The sequence below is a fragment of the Liolophura sinensis genome, chromosome 13, assembly GCF_032854445.1.
Source record: "Liolophura sinensis isolate JHLJ2023 chromosome 13, CUHK_Ljap_v2, whole genome shotgun sequence".
Lineage (NCBI taxonomy): Eukaryota > Metazoa > Mollusca > Polyplacophora > Chitonida > Chitonidae > Liolophura > Liolophura sinensis.
The window spans coordinates 16,467,188-16,483,652 of record NC_088307.1 but is presented as its reverse complement, the minus strand read 5'-3'; the positions used below and the strand labels follow the sequence as shown (position 1 = coordinate 16,483,652).

Below are 16,465 nucleotides of genomic sequence, written 5' to 3'. Positions count from 1 at the left end.
GGTTTACATGACGGCCATCCTGGTCAGATTTACATGAAGGCCATCTTGGTCAGGTTTACATGAAGGCCATCCTGGTCAGGTTTACATGAAGGCCATCCTGGTCAGGTTTACATGAAGACCATCCTGGTTAGGTGTACCTGAAGGCCATCCTGGTCAGTTGTACGTGAACGCCATCCTGGTCAGGTCTACGTGAAGGCCATCCTGGTCAGGTTTATGTGAAGGCCGTCCTGGTCAAGTTTACATGAAGGCCATCCTGGTCAGGTTTACATGAAGGCCATCCTGGTCAGGTTTACGTGAAGGCCATCCTGGTCAGGTCTACGTGAAGGCCATCCTGGTCAGGTTTATGTGAAGGCCGTCCTGGTCAAGTTTACATGAAGGCCATCCTGGTCAGGTTTACATGAAGGCCATCCTGGTCAGGTTTACGTGAAGGCCATCCTGGTCAGGTTTACATGAAGGCCATCCTGGTCAGGTTTACATGAAGGTCATCCTGGTCAGGTTTACATGAAGGCCATCATGGTCAGGTTTACCTGAAGGCCATCCTGGCCAGGTTTAGGTGAAGGCCATCTTCGTCAGGTTTACATGAAGGCCATCCTGGTCAGGTGTACATGAAGGCCATGCTGGTCAGGTGTACATGAAGGCCATCCTGGTCAGGTGTACATGAAGTCCATCTTGCTGAGGTTTACATGAAGGCCATCTTGGTCAGGTTTACATGAAGGCCATCCTGGTCAGGTTTACATGAAGGCCATCCTGGTCAGGTTTACCTGAAGGCCATTCTGGTCAGGTTTACGTGAAGGCCATCCTGGTCAGGTGTACATCAAGGCCATCCTGGTCAGGTTTACCTGAAGACCATCTTCGTCAGGTTTACCTGAATGCCATGCTGGTCAGGTTTACGTGAAGGCCATCCTGGTCAGGTTTACAGGAAGGCCATCCTGGTCAGGTGTACATGAAGGCCATTCTGGTCAGGTGTACACGAAGCCCATCATGATCAGGTGTACATGAAGGCCATCTTGGTCAGGTTTACATGAAGGCCATCCTGGTCAGGTGTACATGAAGGCCATCCTGGCCAGGTTTACATGAAGGCCATCTTGGTCAGGTTTACGCAAAGGCCATCCTGGTCAGGTGTACATGAAGGCCATCTTTGTCAGGTTTACCTGAAGGCCATCCTGGTCAGGTTTACATGAAGGCCATCCTGGTCAGGTTTACATGAAGGCCATCCTGATCAGGTTTACCTGAAGGCCCTCCTGTCCAGGTTTAGGTGAAGGCCATCTTGGTCAGGTTTACATGAAGGCCATCCTGGTCAGGTGTACATGAAGGCCATCCTGGTCAGGTGTACATGAAGGCCATCCTGGTCAGGTGTACATGAAGGCCATCTTGCTGAGGTTTACATGAAGGCCATCTTGGTCAGGTGTACATGAAGGCCATCCTGGCCAGGTTTACATGAAGGCCATCTTGGTCAGGTTTACGTGAAGGCCATCCTGGTCAGGTGTACATGAAGGCCATCCTGGTCAGATTTACATGAAGGCCATCCTGGACAGGTTTAGATGAAGGCCATCTTGGTCAGGTTTACCTGAAGGCTATCCTGGTCAGGTGTACATGAAAGCCATCCTGGTCAGGTGTACATGAAGGCCATCTTGGTCAGGTGTACATGAAGGCCATCTTGGTCAGGTGTACATGAAGGCCATCCTTGCCAGGTTTACATGAAGGCCATCTTGGTCAGGTTTACGTGAAGGCCATCCTGGTCAGGTGTACATGAAAGCCATCCTGGTCAGGTGTACATGAAGGCCATCTTTGTCAGGTGTACATGAAGGCCATCTTGGTCAGGTTTACATGAAGGCCATCTTGGTCAGGTGTACATGAAGGCCATCCTGGCCAGGTTTACATGAAGGCCATCTTGGTCAGGTTTACGTGAAGGCCATCCTGGTCAGGTGCACATGAAGGCCATCCTGGTCAGGTTTACCTGAAGGCCATCCTGGCCAGGTGTACATGAAGGCCATCCTGGTCAGGTGTACATGAAGCCCATCCTGGTCAGGTGTACATGAAGGCCATCCTGGTCAGATTTACATGAAGGCCATCTTGGTCAGGTGTACATGAAGGCCATCCTGGCCAGGTTTACATGAAGGCCATCCTGGTCAGATTTACATGAAGGCCATCTTGGTCAGATTTACATGAAGGCCATCCTGGTCAGGTGTACATGAACACAACTGGTACATGGACAATCATGACCCAACTCAGTACTGTCGCTGTACTGCCTCTCAATTATGAGGTGCAGACTTTGACGTACATATGCGGACTAGAGTAGCTAAGTCCATGCACAATTATCTCTTAACATCAGTAGTATGCATCACTCGACTCAGGGTTGAATCTGCATCTTCTCACTTATTAGATGAGCAGGGGGCTTTTGTGGCTGAGTGGTCAGTGTGCTAGCATAGCAGAACGACCCAGGTGCCTATCACAAATGCGATCCCTGGGAGTTCAGGTGCAGCTCATGCTGGCTTTCTCTATGGTCGTATGTGGGAAGGTCAGCCAGCTCTTGGGTTTCCCATGGAAGGTGCTTACCACAATGCTGGCTGCTGTTGTATAAGTGAAATATTTTTGAATAAGGCGTAAAACTCCATTAAAATAAATAAATATAAAATGAAGATGCTTAGCATAAAACCATAAGGACTCAGTGTATACATGTATGTTATAGCATGAACAGTAAACCTGACTTGACACAGGATTGAACCATCTGTGTCTCCTGGCTACCTCATGAGGTGGACGCTTTGGTCTGTAGACCATTACAGGGAATCACATGTATGTCATAGCATGAACAGTAAACATGACCTGACACAGGATGGAACCATCTGTGTCTCCTGGCAACCTCATGAGGTGGACGCTTTGGTCTGTAGACCATTACAGGGAATCACATGTATGTCATAGCATGAACAGTAAACATGACCTGACACAGGATGGAACCATCTGTGTCTCCTGGCTACCTCATGAAGTGGACGCTTTGGTCTGTAGACCATTACAGGGAATCACATGTATGTCATAGCATGAACAGTAAACATGACCTGACACAGGATTGAACCATCTGTGTCTCCTGGCTACCTCATGAGGTGGAGCTTTTTTATCTCAGATTTGGAAAGATAGCCCTAAATCTTTAGCCCCATCTGAAGGGGGCTAGGTGGAATATGAAAATAAATTTGGCTTTGAAAGTTTTGTCCCAGTTTTGAACATTGCTATAGACTGTCTGCCTATATGTGTTTGGTTTCCCTATAAAGGTTACTATGGCGGCAGTGAGGATTACTATGGCCACAACACCTGTTCTTTTCTTGAGAGAGGTTACTGTGGTTACGACTTCAGAGACGGCGATAAAGTTGATTATCAAGACAAGGGGAACTACTCTACACATGTCTTTGCTCAGCGGGCCATAGACGTGGTTAACTCCCATGATCCAAATAAGGTGAGACTTGTTTGGCCACGTTTTGGGATATATCTGTGTTGGCTCTACAGCTTGGTTGTTATCATCAGGTGAGGTGAATTTTAACATTTTATCTTTTAACTTTGGCTTTCTCTTTTTTAACCTTGGCCTCCTCTCTTTTAACCTTGGCCATACATATAATGAGGGCAACACTATGTTTAGTCCTGTGCTTTTATTGATATTTTGTTCTGTTGAGGTTTTTGTTGTCTCTCTCCTGAACTCTGTTAGACACACTGTTCACGACGACAAAAGCTATCATTTAGGCTCATGTGGCCACTCATACAGTCAAATGTGCATTGAAAACCACCTGTCTTCCGTCAGTATGGGGTGCATATTTGTAGAAAATATGAGAAAGTTTGTAACTTGACTTCCCAAAGGTGAGTGGTTTACCTCAGGCACTCCTGTTTCCTATGCCTATTAAGCCTAAAGAAAACAAATGTTCACTTGTTCAATATCTGACAAACATATTTGCATAATTTTCCTGTATTTTCAGCCACTCTTTCTCTACATAGCTTTCCAAGCTGTTCACTCTCCATTGGAAGTGCCAGAGGAATACACACAGATGTACGATTTCATACAGGACAAAAACAGGAGGACCTATGCTGGTAAAATCAGATTGTCAATCATTTTATGTGACAATTCAAGTGCCTTTAGACTTTAGATTTGATGATTTGCAGTCTGGGTTAAATCCTGCTTCTCATAATCTGCCGGCCGGGGCCAGTGGTTTGAGTAGTTCACCGAGCACTGACCAGGTCAGTTGAACTAGTTTCGTCTTCACTGGTGTCCACCAGAGGTGAATTTCCGGTGATTATCGCCACTAACTGTTCTCTCATACAGCTGATGGAAGACCGCCACTCTTCGTCGACTATAAACGGTCAAATTTATAACTTACCTGGGCCATTCACTTTTATAGAAAGGCCAGAGAGCAGGATGTTATGTAGCAGTTGTGAATACTGGTTTGTTATGAAATAATACATAAATGGTTTTATATCTGTCGTTATTTGTCAAGGTATGGTGACATGTATGGATGAAGCTGTGGGAAACATTACTAAGGCTTTCCAGGACAAGTTCATGTTTGAAGACACTTTTATGGTTTTCACTACAGGTAGGTTGTATACTCTAACTTCTGTCTCAAAAGCTTGTCAAGAGAATAAGGTTTTAGCTGGTACAACGTAGTTCTGCATAAAGTTGGTCATTCTTTATGTCATGTACATGTGTGCGAGTCTTGTAACCTTGACCTCCTGTATTTTAACATGGCCCATTCACTTAACATTTTATCTTGTAACCTTGAACTCCTGTATTTTAACATGGCCCATTTGCTTAACATCTTATCTTGTAACCTTGACCTCCTGTATTTTTACCAGGCCCATTCACTTAATATGTTATCTTGTAACCTTGACCTCCTGTATTTTAACATGGCCCATTCGCTTAACATCTTATGTTGCCATACAAGGTTATATTGTAACCTTGACCTCCTGTATTTTTACCTGGCCCATTCACTTAACATGTTATCTTGTAACCTTGACCCCCTGTATTTTAACATGGCCCATTTGCTTAACATCTTATCTTGTGGTGTTGACCTCCTGTATTTCAACATGGCCCATTCGCTTAACATTTTATCTTGTAACCTTGAACTCCTGTATTTTAACATGGCCCATTTGCTTAACATCTTATCTTGTAACCTTGACCTCCTGTATTTTTACCAGGCCCATTCACTTAACATGTTATCTTGTAACCTTGACCCCCTGTATTTTAACATGGCCCATTTGCTTAACATCTTATCTTGTAGTGTTGACCTCCTGTATTTCAACATGGCCCATTCGCTTAACATCTTATCTTGTAACCTTGACCTCCTGTATTTTAACATGGCCCATTTGCTTAACATCTTATCTTGTAACCTTGACCGCCTGTATTTTTACCTGGCCCATTCACTTAACATCTAATCTTGTAACCTTTACCTGTATTTTTACATGGCCCATTTGCTTAACATCTTAACTTGTAACCTTGACCTCCTGTATTTTAACATGGCTCATTCGCTTAACATCTTATCTTGTAACCTTGACCTCATGTATGTTGAAATGGCCCATTCGCGTAACAAATTTCCTGAATGAAGACAACATCAAATCCTGTTGAAGGGATGAGATAGTTGTTCTGAGCTTACCTAAAGCCTCGGTTGATATTTCATGCTGTTTTTATGCTCAAATGCATGTGACTTGTACATACCGTAAAGGACCATAAATTTCGTCCATGAAAAAGTTGTCCATTTTACCTGATTCTGAGAGTTCTGTTGATTTTAGAAAGGTGTTTTGAGGTTTGCTTGAAACAAGGGATGATATCCTGCTGCAAAATTGTCAATTTCGTCACTGAAAATAATATTTTGTGACATTTATTGGCCTCTAAAAATGCACATTTGTGGACGAAATTTTAGGTCATTTAGGGTATAAATCATACTTGTAGTATGTAAAACACTTTTTCATATATCTGCATTTTTGCCAGATTTAAAAAAGTTAAGGATGTATGCTATGAAATATTTTGTTGGTATTGTTAGAAATAACACATGCAGCCTATTAAATGTGTTTAATGTATTTTGTAAACTTGCTGTGTTACAAACTGTGAAGTTTAGCTTTCTTCAAGTGACACATTTTGCTTGATTCTGACTGATTCATCGACCTTTATATTGGGTCACTTCAGAGCAGTTTTAGTAAAGTCTTGTTAATTTGTTATCAGAGAAACTTAAGTGTTGACATAAAAAATATGTTTACAGACAATGCTGGCATGAAAAATATGTTTACAGACAATGGCGGTCAAATTCTGGAAGGCGGGAACAATTGGCCACTCCGGGGCTGGAAGGGTTCACTTTGGGATGGAGGGATGAAAGGTGTTGGCTTTGTCCATGGCAACGGCCTGACCAAACCTGGCACAATTAACACAGGCCTAATGCATGTAACTGACTGGTATCCAACCCTGGTCAACCTTGCTAAAGGATCTCTCAATGGAACCAAACTGGACGGCCATGACCAGTGGGAAACAATCAGGCAAGGATATAAAATCACACAAACCTGCATTTTCTCGTGGGTTTCCGGCCTCCAGGCTTTTCCCGTTTTCCTCCCAAAATAGTGCTGCCCCCCCCCACCCCCCGACATATATAAGTGAAATATTCTTGAATACGGCATAAAACACAAATGAAACAAATAAATAAATATATCAAAATCATGCACCACCAGTTGTGAACAACGAACCATCTCAAGTGGGAATATAATTAAAATCAACTCTGCTTGGTTTCCTTCACCCAGGAACCTTACAATAATAATAATAATAATAATAATAATGACTTTCTTTATCAAAGATAACTATGTCATTTTAAACAAAACTTCTCTTCCGCAAGGCGTTTACGCACAGGACAAAATATAGTAAAAAATTACGTGCTTTAAGTTTGAATGGTAACTATTCAAAAAAATTGGTAAAGAAAGACATATAGCCCTCTTATTCTTGTGAATGGTGGTGGCAAAAGTTTAAACAGCTGTTAAGAGATGTTTCACCAACGTTAGCTGTGCCATAACTACACTTTAATTGGCTCAGGGAATCATACCAAATGTTAGGCATGTGGCTTGTATGGTTTGAGCTGTTATTTTTAGTGAAATTATCCGCATGAAAGTCTGTGTAAGAGACACTAGTTATATTAATATATATATATATATATTAATATATTATATTAATTTGCTCACAAGGCACTCATCAGACAACATAAGAGAATTGTATAGTGTGTGGTGTCTTTGGTGTGATATTCCTGTTAGGCAGCACATGTTAACACAGTGTATTTGAGAATAAGACACAAGTAAGGTTGAAAGTCACAGTAGGTCTTAGGTGCAAAGACACACAGAAACTTAAGATGTTTCTGTTTATAGTGAAAGAGCACAAAAAAAATATGTAAGCATCAGTAGAAAGACTGTCGGATACTACACATAATTATGTACATGTATATCCAAAACTGTGTGTGTTACATAATACATGTAGCTCTCTTTTTTGTGTGTGAGTAGAGATTACACTAGTAAACATCCAGAAAAATATAGAAATATCACTGGCATCTAACATTTAAGAATATGGTCCATAAAATCCCCCATAGACTTATATCATTCACCTGCATCATCTATTTAATCAGAAAAACAGATGAAATTAAAAAAAAATCATAAAGTCTTGGATATATATATATATATTTTTAATGATCCTTCATGTGATACTTTTGGGGGGTTATTTTCACTTTTAATAGGATAATTTTACATAGGGCGTTGTAAGGATATATATTCTATGCAGCATTGAAGATTAACACTTCTAAAATCTTATACAAATACTTGTGTTACGATACTGGACCATGGTGACCTTCTAATATTTCATCTCTCCCAAATTTACTCTATAATAATGACTAGATAACTAGAATAATTATTTCTTACTTAATGAAGTATGCATCCTGATAATGTGTGAAAAAATGCAAGCTTCTGAAACAGGTAAATTTATTAAATATTAATAAGCAATTGTTTTTTCTTTGACAGCCTAGGCAAGCCCAGTCAACGTCAGGAAATTCTTCACAATATAGATCCCCTGAGTAACAAAGCTGGTCAGCCTCTCCGTAACGCCAGTTTTGACAACACAGTGAGAGCGGCTCTTCGTGTGGGCGACTGGAAGATTATCACTGGCAACCCAGGTTTGCAATAGGGCAAGGGAGTTAAGTTTTACGGTTGATCACTAGAGATCAACCAGCCATCTGACCACAAGGCGGAAATGTTGATCTTCACATTTATATTTATTAAATCATACATCAACCTGTGTCTGAAATTGTATGTTTTTTATGTCGGTAGCACAGAAACAACATTGAAGTGGTACCGCAAAGTTAAATGCCAGCTAGGTGTTTAAAATCATTCACTTTGCTCACTTTTTATTACTCCACATTGATTTCAGAACCAAAATTTAACTACATTGTCATCATCTTATCCTAATGATGATGGGCTCACCAGCTGAGGATTTGAACCAGTAATCTTTGGGTTTCAAGTCCATGCATCTAGGTTTAGACTAAAGAGAAATTCTGTGATGGTCTGTGGTATATTGTGTTTATTTTCCACTCTGCATTTACCCATTATTTCACTAGTAATGTCCTCATGACTACCCTGAGAAAGAAACTTACACAGGATCCACCAAAGCATCAGGGTCTGCAATATAAACCACCCCAGCAACTTTGCCTGCAGTACATAGTATGACAGGGTTTACCAGTGGGGGATTTGAACCAGTGATCTCTGGGTTTCAAGTCCATGCCTCTAGCAGTAGACTGAAGGTAAATTCCTTGCAGCCTGGCAGTAATATAATATAGCATTATATACCACCTTGTCACACTAAGATAACAATGAACACTCTTCTCTGGCTAGGTCGTGATTTGAACCCAAGATTTCATCTTCATTTCTTCAGGTAACAGCAGTTGGATTCCACCTCCACATATGGCAGGGAAAACCCAGATTTCATCTGAGGCGCCAACCAAAAATTTGTGGCTGTTCAACATAGTTGTTGATCCAGAAGAGCGAGTTGACCTTTCTGGGCTGTACCCGGATATGGTTAGACAGATGCTGGACAGACTGCAAGCTTATAATGTCACAGCCGTTCCTGTGCGTTACCCCGAACCAGACCCCAGGTCAAACCCCAAGCTCCATGGTGGGGTCTGGGGTCCCTGGGAAACCTAAGCATACAGCAGCCAATGAGAAGACGTCTGACTTAATGACAGCCAGTCTCATCAAAGTTTCTATTGCAAATGTTTCTGTTTTGTTTTGTTTGGTGACTCCCTATTAGATTGCCCTTATGCTCTGGACAAATTGGTGTTTTAAAGTGATAGTTTACATTCTTTGTCTAATATGCACCTCTAATGTTTATTTTGTGTTTTACAACCTCTAAGCAATTTTCATCACACATGACAAATTGCCAGATAATTAAGCTGGACATAATGGTTGATGTACTAGCTACAGCAGCATTTATGAGGGGACTGTAAATTGATTTTCACATGCAACTTAACACTCGAAATTGAACTGTGCTTTTTTCAATTGCTCTGTTTAAATATTAGGGATAGATGTACATTTATCATGCCTTTGATACAGCAACCTGAATATATAAGGAGATCTCTGTCGTTCCAAAGGTTTTACAGAATAAATTCACATTTGTGGTGGAAAAGAGCATTACACTATCTCCTAGCCCAGTTGTGTGAACCAATGGGGGGATAGTGTTAGTTTCACATCTTTTTGAAAACACTTCTAAACTGGTTCTTGCTCAGCCAGTGTCAATTTATATCGGGTGGGCATAAAAAATGGGCCGCACTTTGAGACTCAATATCTCCGAAACCCTCTTCCGTCAGCTTCTAAAAATTTACACACTCAAAAGCCATTATGTCCTAAGCATACAGACCAAATTTCAATTTCATCATGATTTCTGTTCATGGGACCAGTCAAAATAGAGTCAAAAACGCATTTCAAAATGATGTTCTACCTTGTTTCACTTGAAAAGGTGATCAATTCCATGTCCGCCGCAGAGAAAACCATCTTGATTCAGCAAAACTTGTGTCTATCGGGCAGAAAGGTTTCTCTGACACTTGAGCCAGACAATTTTTCCTGACGACACTTGATTGACGCGTGTCACACAGGTGCAGCGCACTCTACTCATAACACCTGACAGGTCGTGCAGTGTGTGTCACCGGCACGTGCGTTTTTGAGGTTATGATTTCATTTTAACCCTGTGTACAGACTACTCAAGCTATGACCTTGAAAATTGGTCAGTTTATTAACAAAATCATGCCATTTGAAAGTCAAGTTTGAAAGGGTTTGACCAAAAGGATAATGGAGCAATGCAGCATCAAAGAATGGCCCATTTTTTATGCCCACCCGATCTATAAACAGTGTTTTCGTCGCTGCAGTTTTCACATCTTGAAATGTTTAAAGTAATTTCAAATTTGATATCATGGCTGTGCAACCGTACATTTCAACTTGTACTTTTCAACTTATGTTGCATTGTAACTAATTTTTTAATCTAATTAATTTTTTTTTATTTTCTCTTTATAAAATGATATAAAATGCGGGGAGATAATATAGAATGATATTTGTACGTGCTGCTGAATAATTCGTAACATTCCCAGTATCTTTTTTATTTTAATATTCAGTTATACAAGTTCACATGTACTTATCTTTCTTCTACATTGACTGGCACTGGGTCAGAATGCGAATAGAATAGTTTTGATAAAGCTAGAAATTTTTATTATATGAATATATAAATCCAATACTGATAATAATCCTGTAACTTTTTATGCAAGTTTTTGGGGGTTCCCGTAAACCAGGAATGATGATATGCTGATTGTGGCATACATAGACATATTACTCTACCTGTATGTACAAAGTGTGCGTACATATGTTGCCAGTGATTAGCTATAATACAACATACAGGTGTAGTTGTACATTCCTTCATGCATATCAGGGTTTTTTATTGTTGAAAATGTCCATTGTTATCAGAGCTTTACTAAATACGTTTTGCATTGTTCAAAATAATTATCGTAGTGTATTAAGACATTTATGAATGTTCATAAAATAATGCTCAATATTTTTTAATTATATACGTTTGATGATAATATATATTTGTAAATGCTGAGTGGGTAAATAATTGGAGTTTTGTAAATATATTTTGTCAGTTCATCTTGTCTTCCACATTTCAGTTATCATTTAGGGCTGACCAGAAGATTTGGACATCGGTTACTCACCTCAGGCAGAGATCCGCCAATTAGAATCGACAGATTCTAATTAAGTCGAAGTCGGGAGACCGGGGATCAAACCCGGCTCGGGTCATACCAAAGCTTTAAAAATGGTAAAAATGATGGGTTAGAAGGAATAATGTGATTGGATGGGGTGTCATGCCCGGTGTGTTGGGCCTGATACTTCAGTGGCTGCAGCACCTTTTCAGTATCGAATCGCCCTGCCTCCAGAAGACAGGTTAGAGCAAGGAAACATGAGGGGGTTGGCCCGATGTCAGTGTAATATGACTGGGTTGGGTGTCATGTCTGGTGTCATGAGCACTTTGGCGGCATGGACTCGCCATGTCACAAGAAGACACATCATCTGCACAGACGCCTAATGGTACGTCGTCCTTATATGACCGAAAAAAATGGTTAAATACGAAGTTAAAAACCAAGCATATAATACATACTTTTCAAATTTTTAACGAAATTTTCGTGTGGAGGGATTGAGTTACACGTTAATACAGCCAGAAAATACAGTACAGGTGTAATCAATGTGCAAGGTTAGGAGGTTTAGTCGTTTTTTTCTGAGAAGTTCAAATATTTGTAAATACCAGGTGTTTGTGCATGGTTTATACCTGAAATGAATACAAAATAGGACGTATTTCACATCAATTTTCCAAATAGGTTAAATAATGTAAATATAACAGGAATGTAGGGGAGAGTGTGGCATAATGGATCTGTGAGGCAAAGAGACTTTCGCACCACAACTTACGCGACTACCATCTGTATGATCATTTCTAGTGTTAGATATAGCTATTAGCACAACATAAATGTTGCTGTAAATGATAAATGTCAACAAATGGTTATCAAAGAGGCCGGACAATAATTCGGTCACCTTTGATCTGTGGTGGGCCCTTGGCATGTTTTTATCCCTAGTGCTCAAAGATTTTGTGGGTACCTATGATTGCCAAGTTGCACTAGTTTTCACAAATATATCATCAAGCTAAAAAAAGAAAAGACCAAAACGTGGACGATTGGTGAGCTACTTCTGGTAAAGCAAATTAAGCACTTGGGGCAAAACGGACTGGTGTGCCGTTTTGCCCCAATCCCCGGTCCATTTTGCCCGTTACCTCATATAGTCAATTAAATACCGTAATTTAGGCCAACACTTTCCAGTTTATGGAAGAAAAACAATACCAATTTGCAAACAACAAGCATAACAAATCAGAAAAAATATGGGGAAACCCATTATTTATATGAACATATATGATGTATGATGTTTACAATATATTAAGAGTGTATAATGTATACACTTTCAAAATGCCTGAACTGGTAGTTTACGATGACAAATGAAAGCCCAACTTCTTTACACATTGTTTTTCCTCATTACTGTTGTAAAATTATACCAGATGAAAACATATCATAAGCTATGCGCCTAAATATTGAGTAGACCCACACATAAAACATTACTTTTCATGAATCTTTTAAACTTGGGACGCAGTCTAATCTGGCTTATCTCTGACTTCTCATTCTAAAATTTAAACTCCACATTCGCTGCATGTGCTAAAATGAACAGCAAAGACGTCAGTTGAATGTATTCAACCATTTGAAAGGTGGTAAACGATGATACAGTTTGTTATGTCACTTTGTTATGTTAGTGCATGACAAGTTGCTTGTCACCACAATAGCATGCACACAGAAACATTTTTTTAAAACAAAAATCAGTATAGATAAAAGAAAATGAAGGAAAATGTACCAACATAAGTATCTGCAATATCTGCATTTAGCAAAGGAGTTTATAATGATCTAGGGTATATTGCAACCTCTGACCTTGTTGACCACATGCATGGTCCTTGTATAGTTCGTTTACACCTGCATATTGATATTTAGACAGATATACATGTTATAATTATCTTTTTTATGAAGTTTATGTACTTGTACCAACTTTTTTATTTCATTTTAAAATATGTATGTATAATTTATGAAACGGAACTAGGGAGGGACTCATTGGCTTAGTGAGTATTGAAATCTTTTGAAGTCTTTCTATTTCTTTCTGACAACAGTTTTCTTATACGTTAAAATCGAGTATGCTTTACAATTAAAATCAGTCTGCTAATGAAATGTGAAAAAAAGGTTATTGAAAATAATTTGTATATAGAAGTGGAAAAAATTGGTATTTGCGCCTTTTTCGTTTGTTCGCCTCATTAAAACAAAACCAATAAAAAGCGTGATCCCAATGCAGAGTTAAGTGCAAAATGTGTAATGGGGCAAAACGAGCCTTTAAGTCCGTTTTGCCCCGACGTATGGGGCAAAAATCACTTTTCTCAGGTAAGCGTTTTTCACCGGCTGGCGGAACTGTCGACATGTGAGATTCCTGGCTTTGTTTATAATGAGAGTCTATTATGACATGATCGTTTGTACACTATCCATGGAACATCTGAGACTCGCACCTGAGCCTCCGAAGTTAGCTAGTCCTTTATGTCCCACTTCTACTATGCATTCATTCAATCAACAAGTTAAATATTTGTAAAAGTCTAAGCCACGTGCAATTGTTATTACAAGTAAATGCTCTGAAATAACAAAAATATAAGTAGTTTCGTACTACAGATATGTAAAATATATATTTAAAAGCTTCCAAGACCAGAACTTTGCGCACTAGGCTACATGATAAATGGTGTCAAATAAAACATATATTCAATTTCAGTCTGAATTTTATAGTAAACAATTGCAAGGGAAAAGTTTTATTGTGACATTGCTTTCCTACACACTCTGAACAAAGTCCCACAAGTAACTAAACATTTGATGTCATTAGCAAGACTCGACAAACAGTTGTATACGTCAAAGTGTCATAGATTGATGTGAATAACCAATATGATATTGAAATATTTGCAAAAAATTCAGTATTCTGTGAAAACACTTAGGACGCTATTCGCTTCTTGGTAAATATAAATATTCCGTTTCAAGCAGTTGCCATTTTCTAGTAAACACTTGTCAAGAAAATGGTTACATTCACAAATGTACATGGTATATATAAATTAGGGCGTAACACTCGGTAGTCTCCGTCGACTTACGTCATGCAAGTCCAACCTTGACGAATGTCGGAGCTTCAGTGTTTGAAAAAAAGCAACAAGAGTGACAACAAGCACATCGAATTTCTCCACGGAATGGTTTGCTGTTCGCATACATTTGTAAAAACATTGTCGAAGAACCCTGGAGTTACAGCTGAATTTCCACAACGGCACATGTATACATGCATTATAAAATACTGTTAAGTCAACTGAAAAATGATAGATAGTAAATCTATGTAAACTCAGACACCGACGTCCACATCATACAGGTATTTATATTGTACGCGAATATATGCCCCTGTGTCGCCGTCGGAATCCCGATAATAACATGCACCGGAAGTTTTAATCATATACTGATATGAATATCGAATCCCTCGGGGAACAGAATGGTATTTATCGTGGACAGAGGAGAACAATAGTAAACAAATATAAAATCTTATAAGATAAACACATGGAATGTAAAGTGTAACATAGGACAAAGCTACAGTTCCGTATTGCCACCGACCGGCCCGGACAGCACAGTTGGTAGAGCGTCCGCATCGGGGGCGGTAGATCCAAGACCAATCCTGGGTCGAGTCACACCTAAGACTTTAAGCATGAAGAGGACAGAACAACGACTGGTTAACCCTTATCAATATAATGGCTCGGGCGGGGCAGCTTACTTGCCTTCGGTATGTCGTCTCAGTGAAGCAGCACTAGATATAAGAGCGGTGGAAATCCGTCCTGCAACAAGGAGGCACATTACATACACCCTAAGGATGAAAAGTTGTTGAGTACGACGTTAAACCCCAAGCACTCACTCATTCGTATTCCCAAATGCGGTTGGAAATGACTTGACAAAGACTCGCATTTACTTCACGGAATTTATCGAAGTGCTTGAATTTCTGATATTGGTATCACAACGGACACTTACTACCCCCTCCCCCCACCCCCCTTCTCCTGGCTCTCTCTTTTTTCAGTTCTGTTTTAATCTTTATTTTATTTTTACTTTCTTCTCTTTATTCTTTACTCTGTTATAAGGCAAACATGCGACTAAGAAAGTTCCAAACATGCACTGAAGCTATCCACATAGGTCACAAAATCGAAAAGTGGTAACCTGCTCCAGTCACACTATATACCTAACAATATAACAAAACTTTCAGGCTTATACTTCCGCTACGCTTAGCATGTTAATGTTAATGATAGCTAGAAGACAATGTGTGCTGTCAACCAGGATTCACGTATAATTTCGCTACAGTTGCCACACGTTACGCATACCATGGCTTAACAATTATCCATTCTATTTCTATCTCCACGTGTAAACATGTTTTCGCCACGATATGGCTGAAATATTGCCGACCTCGCGTTAAGCCATAATCATTCTTTCCATTGTAATTCATGATAACACTTATTTAATGCAAGACCCGGGGCCCTGCCTGGTTTCCTCCCACCATAATTCTGACCGCTGTCGTATAAGTGAAATTATTCTTGAGTATGGAGTAATCAAATCAAATAAATAAATAAATATTTAATGCAAGATGGCATATAGATTTACTGATACAAACATATGTTTACAAAGAAGACAGAAAAACTGAAGCACCACAAAGATTCGAACTCTTCCCCGTGAGGTAACCTATTCACATTAGTCACTTCGTTAATTCACTGTACTATGAAGGATGCCTAAGACTTTACGGCAGAAATATTGTGTTAAATGCACACAATTTGACTTGAATTCATTGCGTTTATTAATTTTTGCCGAGAATCCCCAAAATTTAGATCAGAGGTCTTGCGTAACCCCTGTTCTCTTGGATATCTTTCGTTTTTTCAGCCCGTCTCTATACCGTATTTATTTATTTATTTGATTGGTGTTTTACGCCGTACTCAAGAATATTTCACTTATACGACGGCGGCCAGCATTATGGTGGGAGGAAACCGGGCAGAGCCCGGAGGAAACACACGACCATCTGCAGGTTGCTGGGAGACATTCCCACGTACGGCCGGAGAGGAAGCCAGCATGAGCTGGACTTGAGCTCACAGCGACCGCATTGGTGAGAGACTCCTGGGTCATTACGCTGCGCTGGCGCGCTAACCGACTGAGCCACGGAGGCCCCTATACCGTATGTTATTAAGCTATTAATATTAAGGCAAAATTTAAAATCGCAAATTAACAAATCATTTGCCAATCAATTATCTCATGAACTACAA

General features: G+C 39.9%; 1 protein-coding gene across 1 annotated transcript in view; it reads left to right on the top strand.

Annotated features, from left to right (window-relative positions):
• LOC135481091 (arylsulfatase J-like) overlaps positions 1-11,505 on the top strand; it is a 28,177-nt gene extending 16,672 nt beyond the window's left edge. Inside the window, exons 3-8 of the mRNA XM_064761023.1 lie at positions 3,264-3,445; positions 3,957-4,068; positions 4,473-4,568; positions 6,258-6,498; positions 8,011-8,162; positions 8,918-11,505. Coding sequence (XP_064617093.1) covers positions 3,264-3,445; positions 3,957-4,068; positions 4,473-4,568; positions 6,258-6,498; positions 8,011-8,162; positions 8,918-9,186 — 1,052 coding nt within the window. The 3' untranslated portion in view covers positions 9,187-11,505. The remainder of the gene's footprint in view (positions 1-3,263; positions 3,446-3,956; positions 4,069-4,472; positions 4,569-6,257; positions 6,499-8,010; positions 8,163-8,917) is intronic.
• The last annotated feature ends 4,960 nt before the right edge of the window (positions 11,506-16,465 follow it).